Source organism: Oncorhynchus gorbuscha, linkage group LG06, assembly GCF_021184085.1.
Source record: "Oncorhynchus gorbuscha isolate QuinsamMale2020 ecotype Even-year linkage group LG06, OgorEven_v1.0, whole genome shotgun sequence".
In the NCBI taxonomy this organism is placed as follows: domain Eukaryota; kingdom Metazoa; phylum Chordata; class Actinopteri; order Salmoniformes; family Salmonidae; genus Oncorhynchus; species Oncorhynchus gorbuscha.
Genome location: NC_060178.1, coordinates 37,936,349 through 37,963,936, shown reverse-complemented (window position 1 = coordinate 37,963,936; position 27,588 = coordinate 37,936,349). Strand labels below are relative to the sequence as shown.

General features: G+C 42.0%; 1 protein-coding gene across 15 annotated transcripts in view; it reads right to left on the bottom strand.

Annotated features, from left to right (window-relative positions):
* Positions 1 to 27,588, bottom strand: part of LOC124037908 (receptor-type tyrosine-protein phosphatase F-like) — a 448,750-nt gene that overhangs the window by 118,509 nt on the left and 302,653 nt on the right. For 6 of the 15 annotated variants that reach the window (XM_046353139.1, XM_046353145.1, XM_046353141.1 and 3 more), the window contains exons 5-8: positions 26,429 to 26,617; positions 22,942 to 22,959; positions 20,045 to 20,155; positions 3,997 to 4,008 (exon numbers count right to left, since the gene is read on the bottom strand). In XM_046353139.1, the coding sequence (XP_046209095.1) occupies positions 3,997 to 4,008; positions 20,045 to 20,155; positions 22,942 to 22,959; positions 26,429 to 26,617 (330 nt within the window). The remainder of the gene's footprint in view (positions 1 to 3,996; positions 4,009 to 20,044; positions 20,156 to 22,941; positions 22,960 to 26,428; positions 26,618 to 27,588) is intronic. The other 9 variants (XM_046353144.1, XM_046353150.1, XM_046353149.1 and 6 more) reach the window with 3 other exon arrangements.

Here is a 27,588-nt window from a genome sequence, read left to right as displayed (position 1 = left end):
GTGACAAGGTACAGAAGATAGTCCATTTTGGTAAAAGCCCATACTATGGCAAGAACAGCTCAAATAAGCAAAGAGAAACGACAGTCCATCATTACTTTAACCTTCCTGCTGTGTTCTGGTCAAATTGGACTGTTTTGTCTCTGAAAAATGTAGTTCATTTTATCTGATTGTCATAAGGTTCCATGACTTTGTCCACACAGGGCACCTGAACACACGAAATACATTTGGATCATTTTCATTACATTTTGGGTGTTTGACCAAATGAAATATTGTATGTGAGGCTCTTGATCATATCTTTGATCATGACACTGGTGAGGAGGAGAGAGTCCTTGTTAAACTTTGACACAAAGTAGTCTGTGATAAATAGCACAATATGTTTCTTCTGAGTATCTGTTAGTCAAAATAATCCAAACATTATGCTTTTTTTTTTTACTCAAAAGACTTTTATGAGCTCAGGTCAATGAGGCCTACAGGCCATGAATAACAAATTAGAAGTTCAAAACTTGTAATGTTCACAAGTTAAGTTTATAAAAAGATCTAACACAACATTAGGTGATGATATATGGATTATTATGGATTCATAATCAGTTATAATGAGGCGGTCATTTTGGACAGGGAACACAGAATTAATTAGCATTTATTTGGGCTGCAATCTGAGTTGCAGTAAACTCTAGTGAACTTATCCTCTGGAGCAGACATAACTCATGGGTCTTCCTTTCCTGTGGTGGTCCTCATGAGAGCCAGTTTCATCATAGCGCTTGATGGTTTTTGCGACTACACTGAGTTCTTGAAATGTTCCTGATTGACTGACCTTCATTTCTTAAAGTAATGATGGACTGTCATTTCTCTTTGCTAATTTGAGCTGTTCTTGCCATAATATGGACTTGGTCTTTTACCAAATTGGGCTATTTCTGTATACCACCCCTACCATGTAAAACACAACTGATTGGCTTAAATGTATTAATAAATAAATAACTTCCACAATTAAAACACAACAGGAGGTTTAAGACAAGAAGGTCAGTCAATACGGAAAAGTTCAAGAACTTTTAAAGTTTTTCAAGTGTAGTCGGAAAAAATCATCAAGCGCTATAATGAAACTGGCTCTCATGAGGACCGCCACATGAAAGGAAGACCCAGAGTTACCTCTGCTCCAGAGGATAAATTCACTTGAGTTAATTGCACCTCAGATTGCAGCCCAAATAAATTCATCACAGAGTTCAAGTATCAGACATCTCAACATCAACTGTTCAGAGAGGACTGCGTGAATCAGGCCTTCATGGTTGAATTGCTGCAAAGAAACCACAACTAAAGGACACCAACAATAAGAAGAGACTTGCTTGGGCCAAGAAACACAAGCAGTGGAAATATCTCCTTTGGTCTGCAGAGTCCAAATTTGAGATTTATGGTTCCAACCGCCAAGTCTTTGTGAGATGCAGAGTAGGTGAACTGCATGTGTGGTTCCCACCATGAAGTATGGAGGAGAAGGTGTGATGATGGTGTGGGGGTGCTTTGCTGGTAACATTGTCTCTGATTCTTTTCGAAATCAAGGCACACTAGACCGGCATGGCTAACACAGCATTCTGCAGCGATACGCCATCCCATCTGGTTTGCGCATAGTAGGACTATCAGTTGTTTTTCAATAGGACAATGACCCAACACATCTCCAGGCTGTGTAATGGCTATTTGACCAAGAAGGAGAGTGATGGAGTGCTGCAACAGATTACATGGCCTCCCCAATCACCCAACCTCAACCCAATTGAGATGGTTTGGGATGAGAAAAGCAGCCAACAAGTGCTCAGCAAATGTGGGAACTCCTTCAAGACTGTTGGAAAAGCATTCCAGGTGAAGCTGGTTGAGAGAATGCAAAGAGGTTACAACGCTGTCCTCAAGGCAAAGGGTGACTACTGTGATCTCCCACTCTGTCTGCCATATTCTGTCTCTTTGCTCTTGTTTTCCTTAATAGGATGTCAGGATGTCAGTGGGAGGAGCCGGGAGGGTCATTAGTGAAATGGGACACACCTGGGCTCGGGTGTGACCCAGGATGAATATACCTCTTCCCCATTCATTGGGGAGACTCTCTCCATGCAGACACAGATTTTGGTTGTTGCATTTTTTTGGCTGTTTTTGGTTGTTTGCGTTGGCACCTTTCAACATCCCTCATTATCACATTCATGCACTCAACCACTCACTTACACTACTGACTACACACACCGTTGTTAATTATATTTAGTTTACTTTAGTTAATAAATATATTTTGTTATTCCTTATCTCCACGTTGTCTCCCTTTTTGTTACGTACTTTGAGCCGGTTCATGACACTAATTTAAAGAATCTAAAATCTAAATATATTTTGATTTGTTTAACACTTTTTTGGTTACTACATGATCCCATATGTATTATTTCATAGTTCTGATGTCTTCACTATTATTCTACAATGAAGAAAGTAGTAAAAATAAAGAAAAACCCTTGAATGAGTAAGTTTGTCCAAACCTTTGACGAGTACTGTACCTCTGTGCCAAATTTTGTGTTTTTATCACAAAGTGCACTATTAAATCAAAACGTTCAGCGATGCACCACTAGTAAAGTAAATATTGTATTTCATTCCTCCATTAAAAACAGAGAAAACATGGTAAATTGTTTGCTCGACAAAGTCCTACACTTGTGAAGGACAATTTTTTGGGGAAATTATGACATTTTAGACTCTTTGTCTCATAATTGAACCCTGTTGTTTGGGGTTACGCTTGAAAAGATGGACTGGAAAAAAACTACTGAAAAACACACTGGGTCTTTAAACAGATTTGTTTGCTTTATTCTCATCTTCTCCGCAGTCTCTCCCTCTCTGTTCTCTGCTCACATTGTTCTATGAACTAAATCTGGAATACTGCACCGAATGTTGAATCCAAAATAAACAATCAAAGCTGCTTTAGCCTGATTAAATATTGAAAACTCAAAAGGCTTTTCACTGTTAACCGGGATAACACAACATCTTCTACTAAATAGGAAAATCGTTCCAGGGTGGTGGGAAAAAGGCACTTACTGAAATTTGAACTTGTATGTAAATAGTACTGATCTCTTAAGCTTCATGCAACATCTGTTCCCTGAACCCAGATGTAAAATACCTAAAAGACAATGAGAAACCACTGTTGCAGAAGACCAATGATAATGCATTGCATCAGAGAAATCTCAGTGAGAGCCCATACGCTTCTCATTTTCATAAACCATGGATATGACCAAGGCTGCAATTCTTTCTAATGGTAGCTTATTGTTACTCCCAAGATGCCAAAGATACATACATCCAACTACTCTTCATGATTAATTCATTGAAAACCTCTGTTTTCTCTAAGACTGTATGGTGGAGAGCTATGCTACCAGCTGATGTTGATATACTGTGTGAGAGTCGAGTCAAGGTAAAGTAAAATGAGAGTTGTGCAGTCAGCTAGACTGGGACCATGACGAGTCCACGTGGCAACACAGATGCGAGGGCTCAGGCTCACAGTGAAATGACACCCTTGTCCCTATATAGTGCCACACTTTTGACCAGAGCACTTGAGGCGCTGACCAAAAGTATTGCGTTTTATAAGGAATAAGGTGCCAATTGGACACAGCCATGGTTGGACGGACACGGGATGGAATAGACACGCCCTAGGTGATGTGAGGATCACCTAAGGAAGTGGGCAAGGAAGATACATAACAGACTGAAGCTGACAGGGAAGACCCATCCATGCCAGAGATATTCAAAGACCTATAACAATGTAGATGGTGGAGGGTTTAGGGTGGAGGCAAGCAGCATAGCAGCAGTAGAGATAGGGTAGGAGATGCACAGTGGAGGTTCAGGTTGGTAGAGGCAGGAAGGTTCCTGGGAGGCCCATCAGGCCGGGACGGGCCCGTGGCACCCAGCGTGAAGCTGGGGGCGCTGCCAGGCTCCAGCCCACCGGGCCTTGGCATACCGTGGGGTATCAAAGGAGGAGCAGGAAGGTAAAGAGTGAAAAAAACCAACCTTCTCGTTGATCTGAGAGGATTTGGTGAGGTTTGGATTGTTTTATGGATGGCGAAGTGCGATGATGATGGGGGGGAATAAAGAGAAAAGAGAAAAACCAACAAGAGAGAAAAAGGAAGAGGAGGAAGAAGACAAGGAAAAACAGAGAGAGTAAAACAGGAACATTTTCCACTTATCCATAATAGAGTGAGGAACACACTATGGAGACAAAGGCCAGTGCACTGATAGCCACACTCCAAAAACACACACATAGCAACATCTCATACAGTACAGACATGAATATAAACACACACACGCACACACTCCTCCTAGCCCCCCCCCCCCCCCCACACACACGTACTCCTCTCTGTTCCTGACTACTCTCATGTTCTCTAAGCCCTTCCCTTCAGACCCATCGGCTGCTGCCTGTGTATTATGATGCCATTAGACAGTCAGCGAATCTGCGTCCCAAATGGCACCCTATTTCCTATATATCGCACCCCTATGGGCCCTGGTCAAAAGTAGTGCACTAGAAAAGGAATAGGGTGCCATTTGGTTCGCAGGCAGTCTCCCTGGCTGACAAGCGGACTTCATTATGCACACAAAGCAGATACTGTTCTGCTGTTAGCTAAGGCAGCCACATTTATTCTGTCCATTGACACCTTCTTAGCAGAGCCACTGAGGATAGCAGAGACAGAGAGGCTGGATGTGAATACAAACATCAAACATGGCCGTCACTAGCTCTGGACAAGTCATACACTCAGAGTTATTGACTCGCACACAAAATGGCCTGACCACGGAGTTGTACACCGACAACAGAGAGAGCTCTGTGCATCACTCACTCAATGTTGAGGCAATGGCCTCACACCACTGTTGTGTGCTGACAGAATTTATCAAATGGGTCACGGTGGTGAAGTCTTTAACCAGTATGAGTGATTGTGGCATTCATGATGTCCTATACATTATGTCCCATGGGCACAGTCCTATACCTACATGAGCGGAGTATAGTGCATCTAAAGAGTCTATGCATTCTAGATGTGGTTCCTTTGTATTAAAGCTTGTTTCTAATCTTGATCTCTGCATGCGCACACACCCTCGCACACACGAGCGCACACACGACACAAAGACAAATAAAAGCGGACACACATACGTACACAAGTTTCAGAGAAACTCAGAAAACCCCAAGACACATGAAACCTTGGGTGACACTTGGGAAAGACATGGGAAAGCACACAGACAATGGTATAATTATTTTTTTATAGCAGGATAAGCATTTGTGTAATGGACACTCCCATATACAGTCTGTGTATATGACATAACACAGCAATGGACATGGAGTCAGTGCCAAGGATACGCCACACACAGAGTGATGATCAGAAAGCAAAAGCTGAGAGAGACAGACAAGAGAAAAGGAAGAAGTACAAATATAGGAAAAGAAGAGAGAGAAGAAATCTCTCTCACTCTCTCTCCCTCTCTCTCTCTAGCAGCAGAGAGAGCGCTTTCAGGCACCATCGTTTGCTAAGGAAATTACACCCCTGGTGGAGTGGTGTAATACCTGGAGAGATAGAGGTTAGACCCATTCAGACAAGAACACGTTGTACAGAGACAGAACAACCCAGTGTTACATTATACAGAAACATACATTTGTAAGAAACCACATAGGAAAGAAGCTGGTAGTCTTGACCTTGATGACTTCAGTTGTAGGTTTAGTAGAGTGATGTTTCAGCACAGTGCATGAAGGGTTTTCTTTTTCAAATGATGTTCAACAGTATAGTTAAACTCCATGGCAACGCATTATGGACAGAGGGTTGGCAGTGGAAAATAATCAAAAATAATATTTCACAGTGTAAAAAACACTCGAAAAGACTCTTTCAGTTCTCAAAGGCAATTCCTCTCCGGGAGTGAGATGTAATCTACTCTATCTGTGAGAAATTGATGCAGGCATGGGTGGTGAGAAATACTGCAGGATTTTAGCACATATGTATACACCTACACACATACTGCAGGATGGTCACATGCCCATGTGCGCACACACACAAACACTCACAAACACTTTACAGTCCACACACAAGCAAACAAGTACACCATGTCTTACTCTGTCACTGGGCAGGTGCAGTCTGATTACAGAACACTTATACATATATATATATATATATATATATATATATATATATATATATATATATATATATATATATATATATTAAATGCCATTCATCAACCGGACCAATTCTAAATCTGTATTCCCTGCGACAGCACTCCCTCTGTCACTTGGTCCGAGTTAAGGTCTGCGTCCCAAATGACACCCCATTCCCTATACAGTGCACACATTTTAACCAGGGCTTTGGTCAAAAGTAGTGCACTACATAGAGAATAGGGTGTAGGGAATATGGTGCCATTTGGGATGCAACTAAGATCGAAGGAGAGCCCAGCACCAAGGAGAATGACAGATGTATCTTTTCTAAGAGTTTTCCCTCACATTCCTTTTTAACACTGAATGGGTCATGTATGTATTAATCTGGGAGAATTTACGACCTGGGCTGACAGAGGCAGTTACCAGGTTTACACCTCCAGAGGATGTTTCCTCTCTGTAGATCAGAGGTCAACCATGGGACAATTTACCCAGAAGGAATGCACTGCAGTGCAGGTTGGTTATCACTAGTTACCGCAAAGTAATAATTATGGCATTTCTACAATTTTATTTTCTTAAAATCTGATTGAAAACCTAACCCTAACCTCAACCCTAACCTTAACCATACTTCTTAATTTATGCCTAATCCTAACCTGAAATTAAGACCAAAAGGCACATTTTTTTATTTCATGAATTTTTACAATGTAGACAATTCTGACTATGTGGCTGTGGTAACTAGTAACAACCGTGCAGGTTAGGACATTGCTTTTATACTCTGGTATAGGTCTGTCAGATACCTGAATAATTTATTAAAAGCCTTTGATGCTGAAGTTATCTAAAGAAGTTAGCTGGAGGGAATATGAAATTAACTTTAGAATTATACCTCTGCAAGAAAATCATATTATCCTACTGGAAGCAAGTTAACATATCATTTCAAGATCACAGTAATTGATGTGATGACAGAAATTAAGACTTGATTATGACACTAAGAGGAAAGGGGAAGGGGAAAAAGTAGGGAACTTGTCTGTCGGCCATGCATTGAAGACCAACATTGGTTAAAGAAAATTGTGATGAATAAAAAAGTATACCCGTTTCATTTAAGGACCAAAAAATTGACAGCTGTGCCATAGATATTGCAAAATAGTTGGGATTTTCAACGTACCGATTCCATGGCACATGGTTTATGAACTAATATGCAAAATGACGCCGGATTCAAAACGTATACAGTATACAAAATTCTTAAAACCAATAGAATGTTATATACAGTGCCTTGTGAAAGTATTCGGCCTCCTTGAAATTTGCGACCTTTTGCCGCATTTCAGGCTTCAAACAAAGATATAAAACTGTATTTGTTTGTGAAGAATCAACAACAAGTGGGACACAATCATGAAGTGGAACAACATTTATTGGATATTTCAAACTTTTTTAACAAATCAAAAACTTAAAAATTGGGCATGCAAAATTATTCAGCCCCTTTACTTTCAGTGCAGCAAACTCTCTCCAGAAGTTCAGTGAGGATCTCTGAATGATCCAATGTTGACCTAAATGACTAATGATGATAAATACAATCCACCTGTGTGTAATTAAGTCTCCGTATAAATGCACCTGCACTGTGATAGTCTCAGAGGTCCGTTAAAAGCGCAGAGAGCATCATGAAGAACAAGGAACACACCAGGCAGGTCCGAGATACTGTTGTGAAGAAGTTTAAAGCTGGATTTGGATACAAAAAGATTTCCCAAGCTTTAAACATCCCAAGGAGCACTGTGCAAGCGATAATATTGAAATGGACGGAGTATCAGACCACTGCAAATCTACCAAGACCTGGCCATCCCTCTAAACTTTCAGTTCATACAAGGAGAAGACTGATCAGAGATGCAGCCAAGAGGCCCATGATCACTCTGGATGAACTGCAGAGATCTACAGCTGAGGTGGGAGACTCTGTCCATAGGAAAACAATCAGTCGTGTATTGCACAAATCTGGCCTTTATGGAAGAGTGGCAAGAAGAAAGCCATTTCTTAAAGGTATCCATAAAAAGTGTCATTTAAAGTTCGCCACAAGTCACCTGGGAGACACACCAAACATGTGGAAGAAGGTGCTCTGGTCAGATGAAACCAAAATGGAACTTTTTGGCAACAATGCAAAACGTTATGTTTGGTGTAAAAGCAACGCAGCACATCACCCTGAACACACCACCCCCACTGTCAAACATGGTGGTGGCACAGCATCATGGTTTGGGCCTGCTTTTCTTCAGCAGGGACAGGGAAGATGGTTAAAATAAATTGATGGGAAGATGGATGGAGCCAAATACAGGACCATTCTGGAAGAAAACCTGATGGAGTCTGCAAAAGACCTGAGACTGGGACGGAGATTTGTCTTCCAACAAGACAATGATCCAAAACATAAAGCAAAATCTACAATGGAATGGTTCAAAAATAAACATATACAGGTGTTAGAATGGCCAAGTCAAAGTCCAGACCTGAATCCAATCGAGAATCTGTGGAAAGAACTGAAAACTGCTGTTCACAAATGCTCTCCATCCAACCTCACTGAGCTCGAGCTGTTTTGCAAGGAGGAATGGGAAAAATGTCAGTCTCTCGATGTGCAAAACTGATAGAGACATACCCCAAGCGACTTACAGTTGTAATCGCAGCAAAAGGTGGTGCTACAAAGTATTAACATAACCTGTTGATCCTACCCCCTACTTTTTCAAACATTCTGTTAAAAATCGCGCAACATTTCAGCGTCTTGCTACTCATGCCAGGAATATAGTATATGCATATGATTAGTAGGTGTGGATAGAAAACACTCTGACGTTTCTAAAACTGGTTAAATCACGGCTGTGACTATAACAGAACGAACGTTTCATCGAAAAGCGCAGGAAAATCTGATCACTGAAAATTGGAAAATGTATCAATGCGCCACTTGCATGTATTGTTGGATGGAAACCAAATTACCTGGAGCCGAGATTGCAATTCCTACAGCTTCCACACGATGTCACCAGTCTTGTCATTTGCCTGGGCTTTGTTTCTTGGTCAAACGAACAAGAGACAGCCCATTTCTTCCGGTCTCCGACAGGATGTTTTGGTCTTGAAATATCCGGACATTATTTCAAGACGTGGAGTTATTGAATATACATCGCCCCGTGATCAATTTGATACCTAAAGTTGCATTAAAAAAGTATTTAGAAGTGTTTTATGAAAGTTTATCGTCAATTTTTTTTATTAAAAAAATGACGTTGCGTTATAAAACGCTGTTTTTTCCTTGATCACATAGTCTTCATAGATCGATATCTAGGCTATATATGGACCAATTTAATCGAAAAAAAAGACCCAATAGTGATTTTTATGGGACATCTAGGAGTGCCAACAAAGAAGATTGTCAAAGGTAATGAATGTTTTATATTTTATTTCTGCGTTTTGTGTAGCGCCGACTATGCTAATTATTTTGTTTACAAACCCTGCGGGTCTTTTGGGGTGTTGCATGCTATCAGATAATAGCTTCTCATGCTTTCACTGAAAAGCATATAAAAAATCTGACTTGTTGGCTGGATTCACAACGAGTGTAGCTTTAATTCAGTACCCTGCATGTGTGTTTTAACCTCTTGAGACTCTTGGGGCATTATTAAATTTTTGGATAAAAAGACGTGCCCGTTTTAAGCGCAATATTTTGTCACAAAAAGATGCTCGACTATGCATGGAAGCCCCAGAACAGAAGCTTCAGGCAAAACCAAGATGAAACTGCAACCAGGAAATGAGCAGGATTTTTGAGGCTCTGTTTTTCATTGTCTCCTTATATGGCTGTGAATGCGACAGGAATGAGCCTGCCCTATCTATCGTTTCCCCAAGGTGTCTGCAGCATTGTGACGTATTTGTAGGCATATCATTGGAAGATTGACCATAAGAGACTACATTTGCCAGGGTCCCGTCCGGTGTCCTTTGTCCACGTTGGTGCGTAACTCTCAGCGGCAAAACTTTTACCATGCGATACAGACAGCTAGGTGTCGTTCATGGAAGTGTGTATCATTGAAGAGATATGTGAAAAACACCTTGAGGATTAGTTCTAAACAACGTCTGCCATGTTTCAGTCGATATTATGGAGTTAATTTGGAAAAAAAGTTTGGCGTTTGGATAACTGAATTTTCGCTTTTTTTGGTAGCCAAACGTGATGCCACCAAACAGACCGATTTCTCCTGCACAAAAAATATTTCAGGAAAAACTGAACATTGCTATCTAACTGAGTCTCCTCATTTAAAACATCCGAAGTTCTTCAAAGGTAAAAGATTTATTTGAATGTTTTTGCTGGTTTTTGGGAAAATGTTTCCTGCTGATGCTAATGCTAAATGCTATGCTAGTTATCAGTACTGTTACACAAATGCTATTTTGCTATGCTTGAGAAGCATATTTTTGAAAATCTGAGATGACAGTGTTGTTAACAAAAGGCTAAGCTTGAGAGTTAGCATATTAATTTCATTTAATTTGCGATTTTCATGAATAGTTAACATTGCGTTATGGTAATGAGCTTGAGGCATGGCTCAGCGCAAGAGGTTAATGAACGTTTGAGTTTTAACGAGTGCTATTAGCATTTAGCGTAGCGCATTTGCATTTCCAGATGTCTAGATGGGACGCCTGCGTGTCGGGTGGACGTAAGAGGGTTTAAGGGGGCTGAATAATTTTGCACGTCCAATTTTTCAGTTTTTGATTTGTTAAAAAAGTTTGAAATATCCAATAAATGTCGTTCCACTTCATGATTGTATCCCACTTGTTGTTGATTCTTCACAAAAAAATATAGTTTTATATCTTTATGTTTGAAGCCTGAAATGTGGCAAAAGGTCGCAAAGTTCAAGGGGGCCGAATACTTTCGCAAGGCACTGTATATAGGGGATAGAACCTTCCCAGCTTTGCAGATTTAGCTGTGAAGAGACAGAATCATTAGATAATTTGTTTTGGTACTGTCCATAAGTAGCTTGTTTTCTTCAGGAATGGCTGAATAATTGCAAACATTTACCTGGAGCAAACTCAACAAATAGCACTACTGGGTGATCTGAAAAGTCATAGTCAATCGATCAATAATGTAATATTTTTGGCCTCGCGGGTGGCACTGTAACGGCTTTCTTCCGTCGAAGGAGAGGAGGACCAAAAATGTAGCGTGGTTAGAGTTCAGGGTTTTTAATAAGATGAACTAAACATGAACACAAATGCAAAAACAACAAACGTGGCAAAACCCGAAACAGTCCTATCTGGTGCAGAGAACACAAAGACAGGAAACAACCACATGCAAACCCCAACACAAAACAAGCTACCTAAATATGGTACCCAATCTGAGACAATGACTAACATGCCTCTGATTGAGAACCATATTAGGCCTTACATAGAAACAGACAAACTAGACACACAACATAGAATGCCCACCCAGCTCACGTCCTGACCAACACTAAACAAGGAAAACACAAAAGAACTATGGTCAGAACGTGACAGGCGCAGTGGTTAAGGGCGCTGTACTGCAGCGCCAACTGTGCCATCAGAGACTCTGAGTTCGCGCCCAGGCCCTGTCATAACGGGCCGAGCTCCGCCGGGTTAGGGAGGGCTTGGCTGATAGGGATGTCCTTGTCTCATCGCGCACCAGCGACTCCTGTGGCGGACCGGGCGCAGTGCGCGCTAAGCAAGGTTGCCGGGTGCACGGTGTTTCCTCCAACACATTGGTGCGGCTGGCTTCCGGGTTGGATGCGCGCTGTGTTAAGAAGCAGTGCGGCTTGTTTGGGTTATGTATCGGAGGACACATGACTTTCAACCTTCGTCTCTCCCAAGCCCGTACGGGAGTTGTAGCGATGAGATAAGATAGTAGCTACTAAAACAATTGGATACCACGAAATTGGGGAGAAAAAGGGGTACAATTCAAAAAAATATATAATAATGTAATATTGTTAATTTACAATATGTAGAAATGAGAATAGGAAGGTTTGGAACTTTTGTGAAACATCACAGCACAATTGAAAAATCTATGGCAAATAGATATCCAACATGGATGGTGTTAAGCGATAGATGGGAGGGGTTGAATGGAGCTGAAGGTTGGGAATAATACAAATGAATAACAAGATAACTAATGTAAAACATACTGTGTCTGTAAAACGCATTTAGGTTCAGAACTTTTGTGAAAGAAATAGATTGAAGAGGTTGAGGTTAGAGGAAGGACAGGGGTAAAAACAAACTAAATGTAACTATTGTAAAATAGACTGTGCCTATGAAATGTATATAGTATGTATAAGTTGGAAGTAGAAGCATAAGCGGTGTTGTTCACTAGTTTACTCCAATTAGGGGAGGGGTGGTAAGGTTAGAAAGTAATAAAGGAAAATATATTTTTTTATACAGTACCAGTCAAAAGTTGGACACACTTAATCATTCAAGGTTTTTCTTTATTTGTATTATTTTCTACATTGTAGAAGACTAGTGAAGACATCAAAACTATGAAATAACACATATCATGAAGTAAAAAAAGTGTTAAACAAATCAAAATATATTTAATATTTGAGATTCTTCAAAGTAGCCACTCTTTGCCTTAACGACAGCTTTGCACACTCTTGGCATTCTCTCAACCAGCTTCATATGGTAGTCACCTGGCATGCATTTCAATTAACAGGTGTGCCTCATAAAAATCATAATTGTGGAAGTTATTTCCTTCTTAATGCATTTAATCCAATCAGTTGTGTTGTGACAAGGCAGGGGAGGTATACAGAAGATAGCCCTATTTGGTAAAAGACGAAGTCCATATTATGGTGAGAACAGCTCAAATAAGCAAAGAGAAATGACAGTCCATCATTACTTTAAGACATGAAGGTCAGTCAATACGGAACATTTCAAAAACTTTGAAAGTTTCTTGAAGTGCAGTCCCCAAAACCATCAAGCGTAATGATGAAATTGTCTCTCATGAGGACCGCCACAGGAAAGGAAAACCCAGAGTTACCTCTGCTCCAGAGGATAAGTTCATTAGAGTTAACTGCACCTCAGAATGCATCCCAAATAAATTCTAATTAATTCTGTGTTCCCTGTCCAAAATTACCGCCCCATTATAGCTGATTATAAATCCATAATTATCCATATATCATCACCTAATGTTGTGTTAGATCTTTTTCTCGTGACCCAGAGTTACCTCTGCTACTGAGGATAAGTTCATTAGAGTTAACTGCACCTTAGATTGCAGCCCAAATAAATGCTTCACAGAGTTTAAGTAACAGACAGATCTCAACATCAACTGTTCAGAGGAGACTGCGTGAATCAGGCCTTCATGGTCGAATTGCTGCAAAGAAACCACTACTAAAGGACACCAATAGTAAGAAGAGACTTGATTGGGCCAAGAAACACGAGCAATGGGCATTAGACCGGTGGAGTCCAAATTTGAGATTTTTGTTTCTAACTGCCGTGTCTTTGTGAGACACAGAGTAGGTAAACGGATGATCCCTGCATGTGTGGTTCCCACCGTGAAGCATGGAGGAGGAGTGATTGTGTGGGGGTGCTTTGCTGCTGACACTCTCTGTGATTTATTTAGAATTCAAGGTACACTTAACCAGCATGGCTACCACAGCATTCTGCATCAATATGCCATCCCATCTGGTTTGCAGTGATTGGGACCAGCAGCTGTTTTTCAACAGGACATGATCCAACAAACCTCCAGACTGTGTAAGGGCTATCTGACCAAGAAGGAGAGTGATGGAGTGCTGCATCAGATGACCTGACCTCAACCAGGACCTCAACCCATTTTTGTTTGGTATGAGTTGGACTGCAGAGTGAAGGAAAAGCAGCCAACAACTGCTTAGCATATGTGGGAACTCCATCAAGACTGTTGAAAAAGCATTCCAGGTGAAGCTGGTTGAGAGAATACCAAGAGTGTGGCAAGCTATCATCAAGGCAAAGGGTGGCTACTTTGAAGAATCTAAAATATATTTTGATTTGTTAAACATTTTGTAGTTTACTGTCACGCCTTGGTCTTAGTATTTTGTATTTTCGTTATTTATTTGGTCAGGCCAGGGTGTGACATGGGTTTATTGTTGTTGTGTTTTCGTATTGGGGTTTTAGTAGGCATTGGGATTGCGGCTGAGTAGGGGTGTCTGGCATAGGTTGGCTGCCTGAGGCGGTTCTCAATCAGAGTCAGGTGATTCTCGTTGTCTCTGATTGGGAACCATATTTAGGTAGCCTAGGTTTCACTGTGTGTTTTGTGGGTGATTGTTCCTGTCTCTGTGTTTGTTGTCACAAGATCGGCTGTATAGGTTTTCGTTTCGTTTGTTGTTTTGCTTATTTAGTTATTTCATGTATCGTTCATTTTCATTAAAGAACATGAGTAACCACCACGCCGCATTTTGGTCCGATCCTTGTTCTACCTCTTCGTCAGAGGAGGAGATAGAAGAGAGCCGTTACAGTTACTACATGATTCCATATGTGTTATTTCATAGTTTTGCTGGCTTCACCATTACTCTACAATTTAGAAAATAGTGAAAATAAAGAAAAACCCTTGAATGAGTAGTTGTGTCCAAACTTTTGACTGGTACTGTATATATATGTATGTACATGTATTTATATGTACAGTGGCTTGCGAAATTATTCACCCCACTTGGCATTTTTCCTATTTTGTTGCCTTACAACCTGGAATTAAAATATATTTTTATGGGGGGTTGGTATAATTTGATTTACACAACATGCCTACCACTGAAGATATAAAATATTTTTTGGGTGAAACAAACAAGAAATAATACAAAAAAACTCTAAACTTGAGCGTGCATAACTATTCTACCCCTCCCCCCCACACTTCGTTGAGCCGCCTCTTGCAGAAATTACAGCTGCAAGTCTCTTGGGGTACGTCTCTATAAGCTTGGCACATCTAGCCACTGGGATTTTTGCCGATTCTTCAAGTCAGAATTGCTCCAGCTCCTTCATGTTAGATGGGTTCCGCTGGTTTACAGCAATCTTTAAGTCATACCACAGATTTTCAATTGGATTGAGGTCTGGGCTTTGACTAGGCCATTCCAAGACATTTAAATGTTTCCCCTTAAAACCACTTGAGTGCTGCTTTAGCAGTATGCTTAGGATCATTGTCCTGCTAGAAGGTGAACCTCCGTCCCAGTCTCAAATCTCTGGAAGACTGAAACAGGTTTCCCTCGAGAATTTCCCTGTATTTAGTGCCAGCCATCCATCATTCCTTCAATTCTGACCAGTTTTCCAGTCCCTGCCGATGAAAAACATTGCCACAGCATGACGGTGTTCTCGGGGTGATGAGAGGTGTTGGGTTTGAGCCAAACATAACATTTTCCTTGATGGCCGAAAAGCTCTATTATAGTCTCATCTGAACCGGGGTATCTTCTTCTATATGTTTGGGGAGTCTCCCACATGCCTTTTGGTGAACACCAAATGTGTTTGCTTATTTTTTCTTTAAGCTGTCACGCCCTGACCTTAGAGATCCTTTTAATTCTCTATTTGGTTAGGTCACGGTGTGACTAGGGTGGGCAATCTATGTTTTCTATTTCTTTGTTGGCCTGGTATGGTTCCCAATCAGAGGCAGCTGTCTACCGTTGTCTCTGATTGGGGATCATATTTAGGCAGCCTTTTCCCACCTGTTGTTTTTGGGATCTTGTTTTTGTGTAGCTGCCTGTGAGCAGCCCAGAACGTCACGTTTCGTTTTATTCTGCATTGTTTTTGGTGAGTTGCATATTTATTAAACATGTGGAACTTGAAGTACGCTGCACCTTGGTCCATTCATTCAGACGATCGTGACATAAGCAATGGCTTTTTTCCTTGCCACTCTTCCATAAAGCCCAGCTCTGTGGAGTGTACGACTCAAAGTGGCCCTATGGACAGATACTCCAATCTCTGCTGCGGAACTTTGCAGCTCCTTCAGGGTTGTCTTTGGTCTCTTTGTTGCCTGTCTGATTAATGCCCCTCTTGCATGGTCCGTGAGTTTTGGTGGGCCCTCTCTTGGCAGGTTCATTGTAGTGCCATGCTCTTTCCATTTTTTATAATGGATTTAATGGTGCTCCGCAGGATGTTCAAAGTTTCGTATATGTTTTATAACCCAACCCTGATCTGTACTTCTCCACAACTTTGTCCCTGACCAGTTTGGGGAGTTCTTTGGTCTTCATAGTGCCGCTTGCTTGGTGGTGCCCCTTGCTTAGTGGTGTTGCAGAATCTACTGAGATCTACTGTATGTATGTATGTATGTATGTATGTATGTATGTATGTATGTATGTATGTATGTATGTATGTATGTATGTATGTATGTATGTATGTATGTATGTATGTATGTATGTATGTATGTATGTATGTATGTATGTATGTATGTATGTATGTATGTATGTATGTATGTATGTATGTATGTATGTATGTATGTATGTATGTATGTATGTATGTATGTGTCATGTATTGTCATGTCTTGTCCCTGTGCTTTCTCTTCTCTTCGTTTCCCCCTGCTGGTCGTATTAGGTTTCTTTCTCTCTCTCTATCCCTCTCTCTCTCTATCGTTCCGTTCCTGCTCCCAGCTGTTCCTCATTCTCCTAACGACCTCGTTTACTCTCTCACACCTGTCCCCTATTTTGCCCTCTGATTAGGTCTCTATTTCTCTCTCGGTTTCTGCCTCTGTCCTTGTCGGATTCTTGTTTGCTGTGTCCTTGTTCCGTCCTGTCGTGTTTTGCCTTTTCATCAGATGCTGCGTGTGAGCAGGTGTCTCTGTCCGCTACGGCCCGCGCCTACCCGAAGGGACCTGCAGTCTGTTGCCGCTTGTCCTGCAATTCTCCTCAACAACTAGAGGATTTATGTTTTCCCTGTTTGGACTTTAATAAACTCAGTTTCTGTTAAGTCGCTTTTGGGTCCTCACTCACCTGCATAACATGTGTGTGTGTGTGTGTGTGTGTGTGTGTGTGTGTGTATGTATGTATGTATGTATGTATGTATGTATGTATGTATGTATGTATGTATGTATGTATGTATGTATGTATGTATGTATGTATGTATGTATGTATGTATGTATGTATGTGTGTATGTATGTATGTATGTATGCGTGTATGTATGTATGTGTGCATGTATGTATGTATGTATGTGCATGTATGTATGTATGCGTGCATGTATGTATGTATGCGTGTATGTATGTATATGTATGTATGCGTGTATGCGTGCATGTATGTATGTATATGTATGTATGCGTGTATGCGTGCATGTATGTATGTATATGTATGTATATGTATGTATGTGTATGTATGTATGCGTGCATATATGTATGTGTGCATGTACGTATGTATGCGTGCATGTACGTATGTATATGTATGTATGTATGTATGCGTGCATGTACGTATGTATATGTATGTATGTATGCATGCATGTACGTATGTATATGTATGTATGTATGCATGCATGTATGTGTGTATGCGTGCATGTATGCATGTATGTGTGTATGCGTGCATGTATGTATGTATGCATGTATGTATGTATGCATATGTATAAATATATTTGCAAAACAATATATGGGGATTGGAAGTGATGAAGACAAAAACATTGATGGAAGCTACAATCTACCTGCAACATTCAACATCTACCCCCTAAAAAATACACTAATGAATAAATATTCTTTCTATGGAAATGGATAAATGGGAATTTACGATCAATGTAGATATATTAGAATGGTCTCGGTTATATGGACATACGCTAGAAGACGAGAAGTAAGTACAGGGAGTGAAGATTTCATGGATAAACTGACATAACAAAACAAGAACAGCGCCTGGACAGGGGGATCAAAACGACATTAATGCATACACTGGGAAGAAACTAAGGAAGTGACAGATATAGGGGAGGCAATCAATAAAGGGAGCCTGACGGGCCTGGGAGCCTGAGGCGTGGGAGCACGACGTGCCGGCCCGAGTTGTGTTAGCTCGACGTGGGATGGAAGCCCGACCAGCCAGCTGAGGTGTGGGAGCCCGGCGTGCCGGCCTGAGAGGTGTGGGGTGCCGGCCCGAGGCATGGGAGCCCGGCGTGCCGGCCTGAGGTGTGGGGTGCCGGCCCGAGGCATGGGAGCCCGACGTGCTGGCCCAAGATGTGTTAGCTCGACATGCCGGCCCGAGAAGTGGGAGTCTGACGGGCCGGCTGAGACATGGCGTGGGATGGGAGCCTTATGAGCCGGCTGAGGCATGGGAGCCCGACAAGCCGGCTGAGGAATGACATGGGATGGGAGCCTGCCAAGCCAACCAAATAAAAAAAACTCTCGAGCCAGCTAAGGTATGGAAGCCCGACGAGCCAGCTGAGGCACCCCCGGTACCTGGGCCTGAGGTCACCAACCCCAACAAAAATCAAAAACTCCCTGATGCATTCTGTAAGGACAGATGCTGGGAGACGAGAAGCAAGTACAGGGAGTGAGGATTAATGGATAAACGGACATACAGTTGAAGTCGGAAGTTTACATACACTTATTGTGGGAAGGCTACCCGAAACGTTTGACCGAAGTTAAACAATTTAAAGGCAATGCTACCAAATACTAATTGAGTGTATGTAAACTTCTGACCACTGGGAATGTGATGAAAGAAATAAAAGCTGAAATAAATCATTCTCTCTACTATTATTCACATTCTTAAAATAAAGTGGTGATCCTGACGGCAGGGAATTTTTACTAGGATTAAATTCCAGGAATTGTGAAAAACTGAGTTGAAATGTATTTGGCTAAGGTGCATGTAAACTTCCAACTGTATAACAAAACATAGAACAGCATCTGGAAGAACAGCGTCTGGACAGGGAGATCAAAACGATGGACAGGGGTAACAAAATGACATAAATGCAGACATGGGGAAGAAACTGAGGAAGTGACAGATATAGGAGAGGCAATCAATTAAGTCATAGAGTCCAGGTGAGTCCCATGAAGTGCTCATGCACGTAATGTGCAGGTGTGCGTAATGATGGGTCGCCTGTCGCCCTCGAGCGCCAAAGAGGGGGAGTGGGGGAGAAGTGACATCAGTAACATAAAAAGTTGTGAATAACTTAATTCTTTGCCCTTGGTGAACTTTTCCAATGTGTTTGCAATGAGCACGGTAAAAACCTGTGGGTATGCATAAAACAGGGACACAAGGAACCAACTTGAGTTGAATCGTGGAAAATTGCCTTTGAGAACCTGATTTTGGCTGGTGGAATAGAGGCTAATTGAATTTTTGCTGCCGAACATTATTCTCTAAAAGACCATGGGGGTTGAGTTTGATATGACATCAGCCCTGTTTGCTTTGTAGTAGTAGAACAAATAGGCAGTGCACTAAATAGGAGATAGAGTGCCATTTGAGACGCAGCTATAGACTGCATATCATCCTGTTGATAGGGGAATTTCCTACACTCAGGATGACAGTAACCAACGAGGTGTCTATTTCCTGTATATGCACAATATGTCTACAAGACTGCATATGTACCACCAGCATATAACAACTCTCTTCACTTCACCAAGTCTGCATCCCAAATGGCGCCCTATTGCATTGCTTTTTACCAGAGCCCTATGGGGAGTATACAATCAACCAGGAGAAAAGAAAAGATACAGAAAAATAAACACCCCCCACAGAGAATAGACAAAACATTGACATAACAAGAACAGGCATCAACAGGTTAGGCTGAGCCTTTCACTAACTGGTTGGCTGGGTAGGTGCTCTATTATTCCAGTGAGGAAGTAGTTGGTTGGCATTTGTCAGTTTCCAGACAGTGAATAGATCCATGTGGAGTATTTGTATAGCTAGACCAGGCTCGCTGTGGAGAGGAGTGGGTTAACTTGACCAGAGAGCAGACCTGGTTGTGTAGCTCTGGAGTGGGTTAGCTTACACTAGTCTTTAGCGCTTGACCAGAGAGCAGTGATGGAAGTGATAGATTAGAATAGATACTTTATGGACAGGTGGATGGCCCCCACTGTTAGCACTGACCCGCTCGCCAGGCAGGGAGGGCTCTTACCTCTCACATATAGGTTGGCTGGAGCCGAGTAGCGGGTCCCGGCGCTGTTGACCGCCACACACTCGTACTTGCCCTGGTCCGACTCCTCGCTGTTTTCTATTTGGAGAGCTCCTGAAGGGAGAGGACACACTGTCAAGGCTCAGAGTCCACTCAGATGGATACATGGTTTTCATATCAAATGGCACTCTATTCCCTACATAGTGCACTATTTTTGACCAGAGCCGTATTTACCCTGGTCAAATGTAGTGCACTATATAGGGAGTAGGGTGACATTTAGGAAAATGCAGTTAATGCACAATGAAATGTGTGTTCAGACTTACACTACTTCAAACTCACACACACACCTTGCCAAAACAAAAATACAAATAACCAAGCCGACTTTTCCTACACGTACAGTATATATCAGCACAACTGACGTTTTGAAAACAGACCCATCCAGCAGACAGACATTTTGGCAACATTGAGAAAGACAAAAGCATGTACAGGTAAGAGGACATTACACTTCTTCTTAGGGACCTAAATACTGCAGAAACGATGCAATATGAAGTTTCATGAAGCATGACGTTACAGCCTGACGTTACAGTAAGACTGGACAGAGGAGAAAAGCAAATCAAGTAAGAAAAATACATACAGTAATTTAAAAGTGAGGAATTCTAAACCTGCTGTCTCATAAACAAGAAAACTTATCTTTATTTTCTCACTTGTCAATTCTAAAGTCAAATACAGGCCTAAGCCATTCTGTGAGTAATGACAATGTCAGTACAGAGAGATGGGAATCCCTAAGAGTTCTGCTGTACTTCAACGATCTCCCCATCACTCTGCCAAAGCTTCAGCCTCACAGATTAACTAGCCACAAATCACTAATCAATTCTGCTTTGTTCACCACTGATTAGTTCTTATCACCTGCTCTACTGTTAGTGACAGTGGGGACGGCGACCATTTTTCAAACAGTGAGGAAACAAATGAGTTCAAACAGACTAGGGGAGTGAAAGACTCTTTTATTCCTACTCTTGTCGACAGTCCTCTTTGGCCGTCCCTGTCTAAAACGGATGACACATGAAGACTGGATCAGGAACATAACACTTACCTGTTCCTGCTCACTCAGAGTGATCATGTGGTTTATCATTTTCTTTGACCATTTACCAAAGCATTTTCCTTTATACAATGAACAATTATTCATATACAGTCGACTCTGGATCGATTTTGACAGACAACATGACTGTGTGTCTGGTGTTCATGTACAGGGATGCTCTTGACCGTGATGTTACACACATCATGCAGTTTGAGATCAGTGGCGGAATATTAATAGAAAATAAATGTGAGAATATATTTCAGAAAAGGAATCTGAAATGCATCATATGGGATGAGTTTGTCACACAGCTGCTGATAACATTTGGACATAGAAGAAAAAAAAATGTGTGGTGACATCCATGTGAATCTGGAGTTAGGTGAGATGGATGGGCGCCCAGAGATAACTTCATCCAGCAGCCACCATGTTACGTCAATCATCTAGAGGATTCTGCCTGAGATGTGTATCCTGCTGCTACAAACGTCACATATACGCAGACAAGCCTCCGAAGCCCCCCCCCCCCCCCCACACACACAGAGCCCAACTCAGGTAAGACTTTCTTCGATGTACAGTTCTCTTTCCAAGCTCTTAGCTTTCTCCCTCTAGCCTTAACTTCTAGTGATCAACGCTTGGTGTAGGCAATCCTGTTTCCGATGTGCGGAGAGCAGAGTAATGCAGCAGTGGCTGGTTATTGCCTCATAGTTACATCTGGAAAAGGATAATATGTATTATCCTTTTCCATTCCTCTTTAACTGGATCTTGTGGAATAGTGCACTACTTTTGTCAAGGGCCCATTGGGCTCCGGTCAAAAGTAACGCAATATAGCGAATATAGTGCCATTTGGAACACGTTTCCTTTCAACACGTTTTCATGGCAGTGAGACCCCTTGATGAGATGAGATGTTCTTTATCTCTGGAGAGAGACGACGAGGTGAGCAGCAGGCAAATTGGGAAGTTCCTACTGACCCAATCACCAAAGCCTGCTCTCGCTTTTCTCCCTTGTATAAAATGAGCCAGAGGTATAAGACAACTTCTCAGTCAGAGAGATGGTCTGCTTCCCCAATGGCACCCTATTCATAGTGCACTACTTTTTGACTAGGGCACTATGTAGGAAATAGGGTGCCATTTGAGGCGCAGCCATGGAGATTTTAGGACCCTCAATAAAGAGTGTAGCTAGCTGCCAGAAGCTCCACTCTCACTCTGCCCAAAGAAGTTGAATCTTTAATAATGCAATCTAGTACCTCTTCCTCCTTCCTGCCTCTGACTACAGCCTCTCAGGACAGTGCTCAGACAGGGGTCATCGTTAACCACCTCTAAAACACATCACAGACTACTAATCATAGCAGGTGTCAATCCCGCCATACATTGGGAATTGAAATACAGTAATGTCAGGCTCATCGCGAGGAGTCTAGGAATATAAAAACTGAAAGAGTGGTCAAGAGATCACGATCCCCGCTCAGGATAGAGCTGCAATTCAAAATATTAATCATATGTTTTGTTAATCTACAGTTTAAGCAGGTTCATCTTTCTATGAGGTTACAGTTTTCTTAGGTGAACGTTAAGACGGTTTAATTTGAGTGGGATGTGTAGTAAGGATTTTGTAGATTCGTTATTTGACGTTTGTGTTTTTAGAGGTGCCATTGACCAGACAGACTTACAAAGGGTCATGTACTGATGTGGAGAAGGAGTCAGGGCCCAGAGAGAGAGTGAGACAACTGGTGATGAGGACATTGTGAGGTGAAAGGAGGAGGGAATGGAGGAGGATAATGAGGAGGAGGACGGGAAGGATGACGTGAGTGGACAGTTTTTTGTGTACCCAGCATTCTTACCTCTGATTGGTGTACCACCTGGAGAGGTAATTTGAATGCAAATAAGATTAGAGAGAAGCATTAGTACAAAGATGAAAGAAAGAATAAAGAGAAGAAACCGCAGAGTGAAGAAGAACTTGAGTATTGACTTCCAGAAGCTATTTCTCCCTCAACACGTTTATAAAACAAATTGCTTTTCAAATTTCTGGATATTACACAATTTTGTGTTTTGTTGTGTTGGGTGAGAGTACCCAGAGTGGTAACAGAGTGGTAACCCGACTAAGGGGCAAGATTCTACTTCTGCTCTGCACTTGCCTGCTGTGTGCTATAATCCGGACTCTTTATGTTATCTACACCTGGATATTTGTTTTCTCCCCATCATTTTTTATGCTGTACACCTGGCTATTTGTGCTACTGAGCTGCGGGTCTGCTATGATTGCAAAGCTACTTATTCTCCCCACCTGCTTGTTCATGTTAACACCTGGCCATCAACATCAACCTTGAATAGTGATCCGCCGTTCACCCAAAACAGGCCTGTTTCTGGCTGTTACCTAAGACATTCTGATAAGGTCTACGGACTAACTCTAGACAGGTTAACTAATCTGGGCTGTTTAGCTTCCTGTCGTAACGAGGTTAACACCAACACAGGCTACAACAGTATCTGATGTAATACTAAGAAACCTGTGCCCTGGAATACAATAGCCTAAGTTGTGATATTGCTGCTGCATTGTGAGAGAAAGTCTTAGGTGGGTGCAGTGTTATTCTTTTTTTTTTTGTGGACCACCCTCTAACTAATTAGCTGCATAAATAATATATTGTTTGATTCCATTGATTATTCTTGTAGTTGTTAGTACGGGGTCATTTGGGCATATTTAGTCATATGCGACAAACGTTGGAGGAGTCGGTTTGGTTACTATACAGATACACACGATCTGGATAATAAATCCAAACCAGTATCCACTCATTAAACAGGAGAATAGAGGTGGAGGAGAGGGGTTGAGAAAAGAGGACGGAGAGCCCCCCTAAAAGCTGTGTGTCCCATGTTGATGAGGTCATCAGCAGCTTAAAGAGGACTGGGTCTACGCTGAGACCTGCCAGGACAGACATACAGCCTCCATGTACTGAGCCCAGGTTGGTTCAGTATGAATATCACATGCTTTGTCCATGACAGATTTCAGTGTAGCAGGTACTAGGTAAATTGTGAAAAATAATAGTACTTTATTATGTTTTCGCAATATCCTGGATACAGTAGGCAGGTATTCATTTTCCTATATGTTGAAGAAATACATTGGGGTTAATGCACAACAATAACCTATTACCGTGGATTTAATTAGTCCATGCTCTGCCTTCACAAGGACATAATATAACCGTATATATTTAACACATTTTATCATGTCATCATTATCCATATACATATTCATAATAATTCAAGGATGGCATAATACAACTCAGCTAATTATGTTACTAGCAGGCTGCAGTGGAGAGAATCACCAATCACCTAGGCTGTGTCCCTAATGACCCTCTATTTCCTATATAGTGTACTACATTTGAATAAAGCCCATTTCAAAAGTATTGCACTATAAAGGGAATGAGGTGCACTATAAAGCGGAAAAGGTGACATTTGGGATCCAACCCTGGTGAGTCAGGAGGACCCAGAAGAGTTTGAGTGACTACTCCACACACAGAGCCGTGGCCTGGTGCACCTGCTACTCCAGGAGTATTTACCGGAAAGAATAGAGGTTTAGCCACTTCTAGAGACACTAATCCTCCTCCTCTTCCACTCCTACTCCTCTCCCACACCTCTCTACCTCCCTATCAGATCCCCAGGACAGCAGAGGAGGAGTGTCAGGATGAGTGTCTGTTTGCTTTTTGTGTGGCCTGCATTGTAAACAGTGTTGATCGATGTCAGGGGCCAGACTTCCTGGTTTGGACAAGCCTATCGGTAATTACCGGGAGACAATGACATGTTTAAGTCTGCATCCCAAATGTCACCCTATGTAGGGAATAGCATGCCATTTGGGATGCAACCTTAGTAGACGGGGGATAGAGCTCTGAGCTTCATTTGACGCAAAGGACACATACTGACTTGTCTTTCATTTGCTACCAGAGTGCAAAGGTCTCAAATGGAAAATTTTGGCTATTAGCATTCCTTGATGGATAAAAGGTCCTATAATAGGGATACTAATTTATGAGCAAATGTAATCTCACGAGCGCGTAATGAATTGTATTGGAACAAATAAATTGCTTGAATGTCAAGTTGACCTCTGACAGACATTTAGCGAACGGGCAGCACTTAAACAAGAAGAGAAAAAAGAGACATGCCCATTTGGGCTTGACTGCAGTGGGATTATTGTGCATCCCAAATGGTACACTTTTCCCTACATAGTGCCCTACTTTTGACCAGAACCCAGGGCTCTGGTCAAAAGTAGTGCACTATGATGGGAATAAGGTTACAGTTAGGATGCAGCCGATGTGTGACGAGGAAGGCAAGCCAGCGCCATGAACCAAATTGAAGAAAATTGCTGTGCTGTCATGTTAATAATACATCATGGCGGGAGGATCTGTCTTCACCTGAGGCCTCTGCAGCTGAAGCCTGCCTGGGGAAATCCTCCAGCTTCCACAGGCTTCAAAGCTACACATAGCCTGTATCCCAAATGGCATCCTACTCTCTTTATATCCCTTTATAGTGCACTGCTTTTGACCAGAGACCTATAGAGCTCTATATGGGGATACGGTGCCATTTACAATGCAGACCAGAGATATCCTACAGCTTCTCTCAGCCTTTCCTCTCTCTGTGTCGGTGGATAGGAGCCAGAGGTGAAACACTGCAATTATACCTCTGTTTCTATATTATATTCTATGCTGCCAGAGCTGGGGTTCAAGAGTTGATGCCTATCTGGAATGCTTTTGGAGGTTGTATTGATGCTAAGGGTTTAGGGAGTAGGGACCCATACTCCAACATATCTGTGAACTGTTTCCCCCTCAAAACTGACTGTATAGGGAGGGGCCTAGGCCTATATAGGCCTATAGTACAAAGGTATGAAGTGCACAGCCGGGCAGCTTTGCTGCGCCTGCCTTACTGATGAAATAAGTGCTTGGAAACAGGCCTTTCTGAGTTGTACTGAGCCTTGTGGTTGGTTATAATTTTAAGACGAATGGCTGCCTGCATCTGGTACTGAAGGCACCACAGGCACAGAACAGCAGCAGCAATCCCTTTCAGGAGCCACTGGGGGAATTACAAAGCTGTATGCAGTTAAATTAATGTAGAAAAACATTTATTCACAACTTTAAGGAGTGATTTGCAATTACATTTTAAATGTTAAAAATACATTCTACACAAATAAATGTATATTCTCATCATTGTTCAACACAGCGTTGGAATATATATTGAATTTTAGTGATTTTATTGGGTGTGTTTGACATGGTGCAAAATACTGTGTATGTGTGTGTGTGTGTTTCTCAGAAATAACCATGTACAGTATGTGGGGACCATGTGGAGACTCTGTACCTGAGCGGAGCTGTTTGATTCTTCCGTTGCTGCTGTTGATATCTACAGGGAGGAAGTCCTTGAACCAGGAGATCTCTGGGTCGGGGTTGCCACTGGCAGCACACAGCATGGTGGCTGTACGGGTCCGCTCTACAACTTTCAGCTGGGGTCCCATATCTATGGTGGGGAACCCATGGGGAATCTGGTCCTCTGGAGACACAGAGAGAGAGTGGTGGTTAGTGTATATGATATACTGTATATAATACAATGATAGTTTTAAGGTAAGTGGACCCTGACACGAGTGAACATAGCTTGCTGGTCGTCCCTGGTATAAAAAAGTTGAGAAACACTGAACGAAGGCACCAGTCATCCATTAAATGCCTTCTCTCTCACACACACACGCATGCACACACGCGCGCACACGCACACACACAGCCTGTGACTTCTTTCCTTCACATCTTGATATGTGAGACCACCCAATCAGTCATGGTCTGTGGTCTCCTCTGTGATTGACCTGTTCATCCCACAGCCTTGAGCTGCAGTGAGGTGGTTGCCTTTAAAACACTGTAAAACACCCAATGTAAATATCGCTAGGCCAAGGCATGACTAATCCACCTATGGAATTTCTCGTCATGGATCTGTGGAGAGTGAAGCCGGAGTGCGAGACGTAATTTCACTCTGGATGAATTGCCTTCAGATAGAGAGGGTCCCCTTCTTTCCCAGGTATGATCATCTGGAAGGATAAGTGTGGTCAAATGCCAGCCTCTGCCAAATTCTGCATAAAAACATAACACAATCAATGCCTGAAATCACTTTCCATGCTTCTCCCTTGTGTGTGAAAAGAGAAAATTACACCCCATCTCCAGGTACTCTGGAAAAGGAAAGCTCTGAAGGAAATAAGTTGGAAGGACCTTGAATTAACTGATGCAGAAGCTTAGGATATCTATACTATATACTGTAAGTTAACTGGTGAAGACAGGACCAGGACAAGGATCAGTACCAGGCATAAACTTTTTGTTGTTGTACTTTTTACCCCTTTTTCACGATATCCAATTGGAAGTTAGAGTCTTGTCCCATCGCTGCAACTCCCGTACGGACTTGGGAGAGGCGAAGGTTGAGAGCAAAGTGTCCTCCGAAACACGACCCCGCCGAGCCACAGTGCTTCTTGACACACTGCTCCC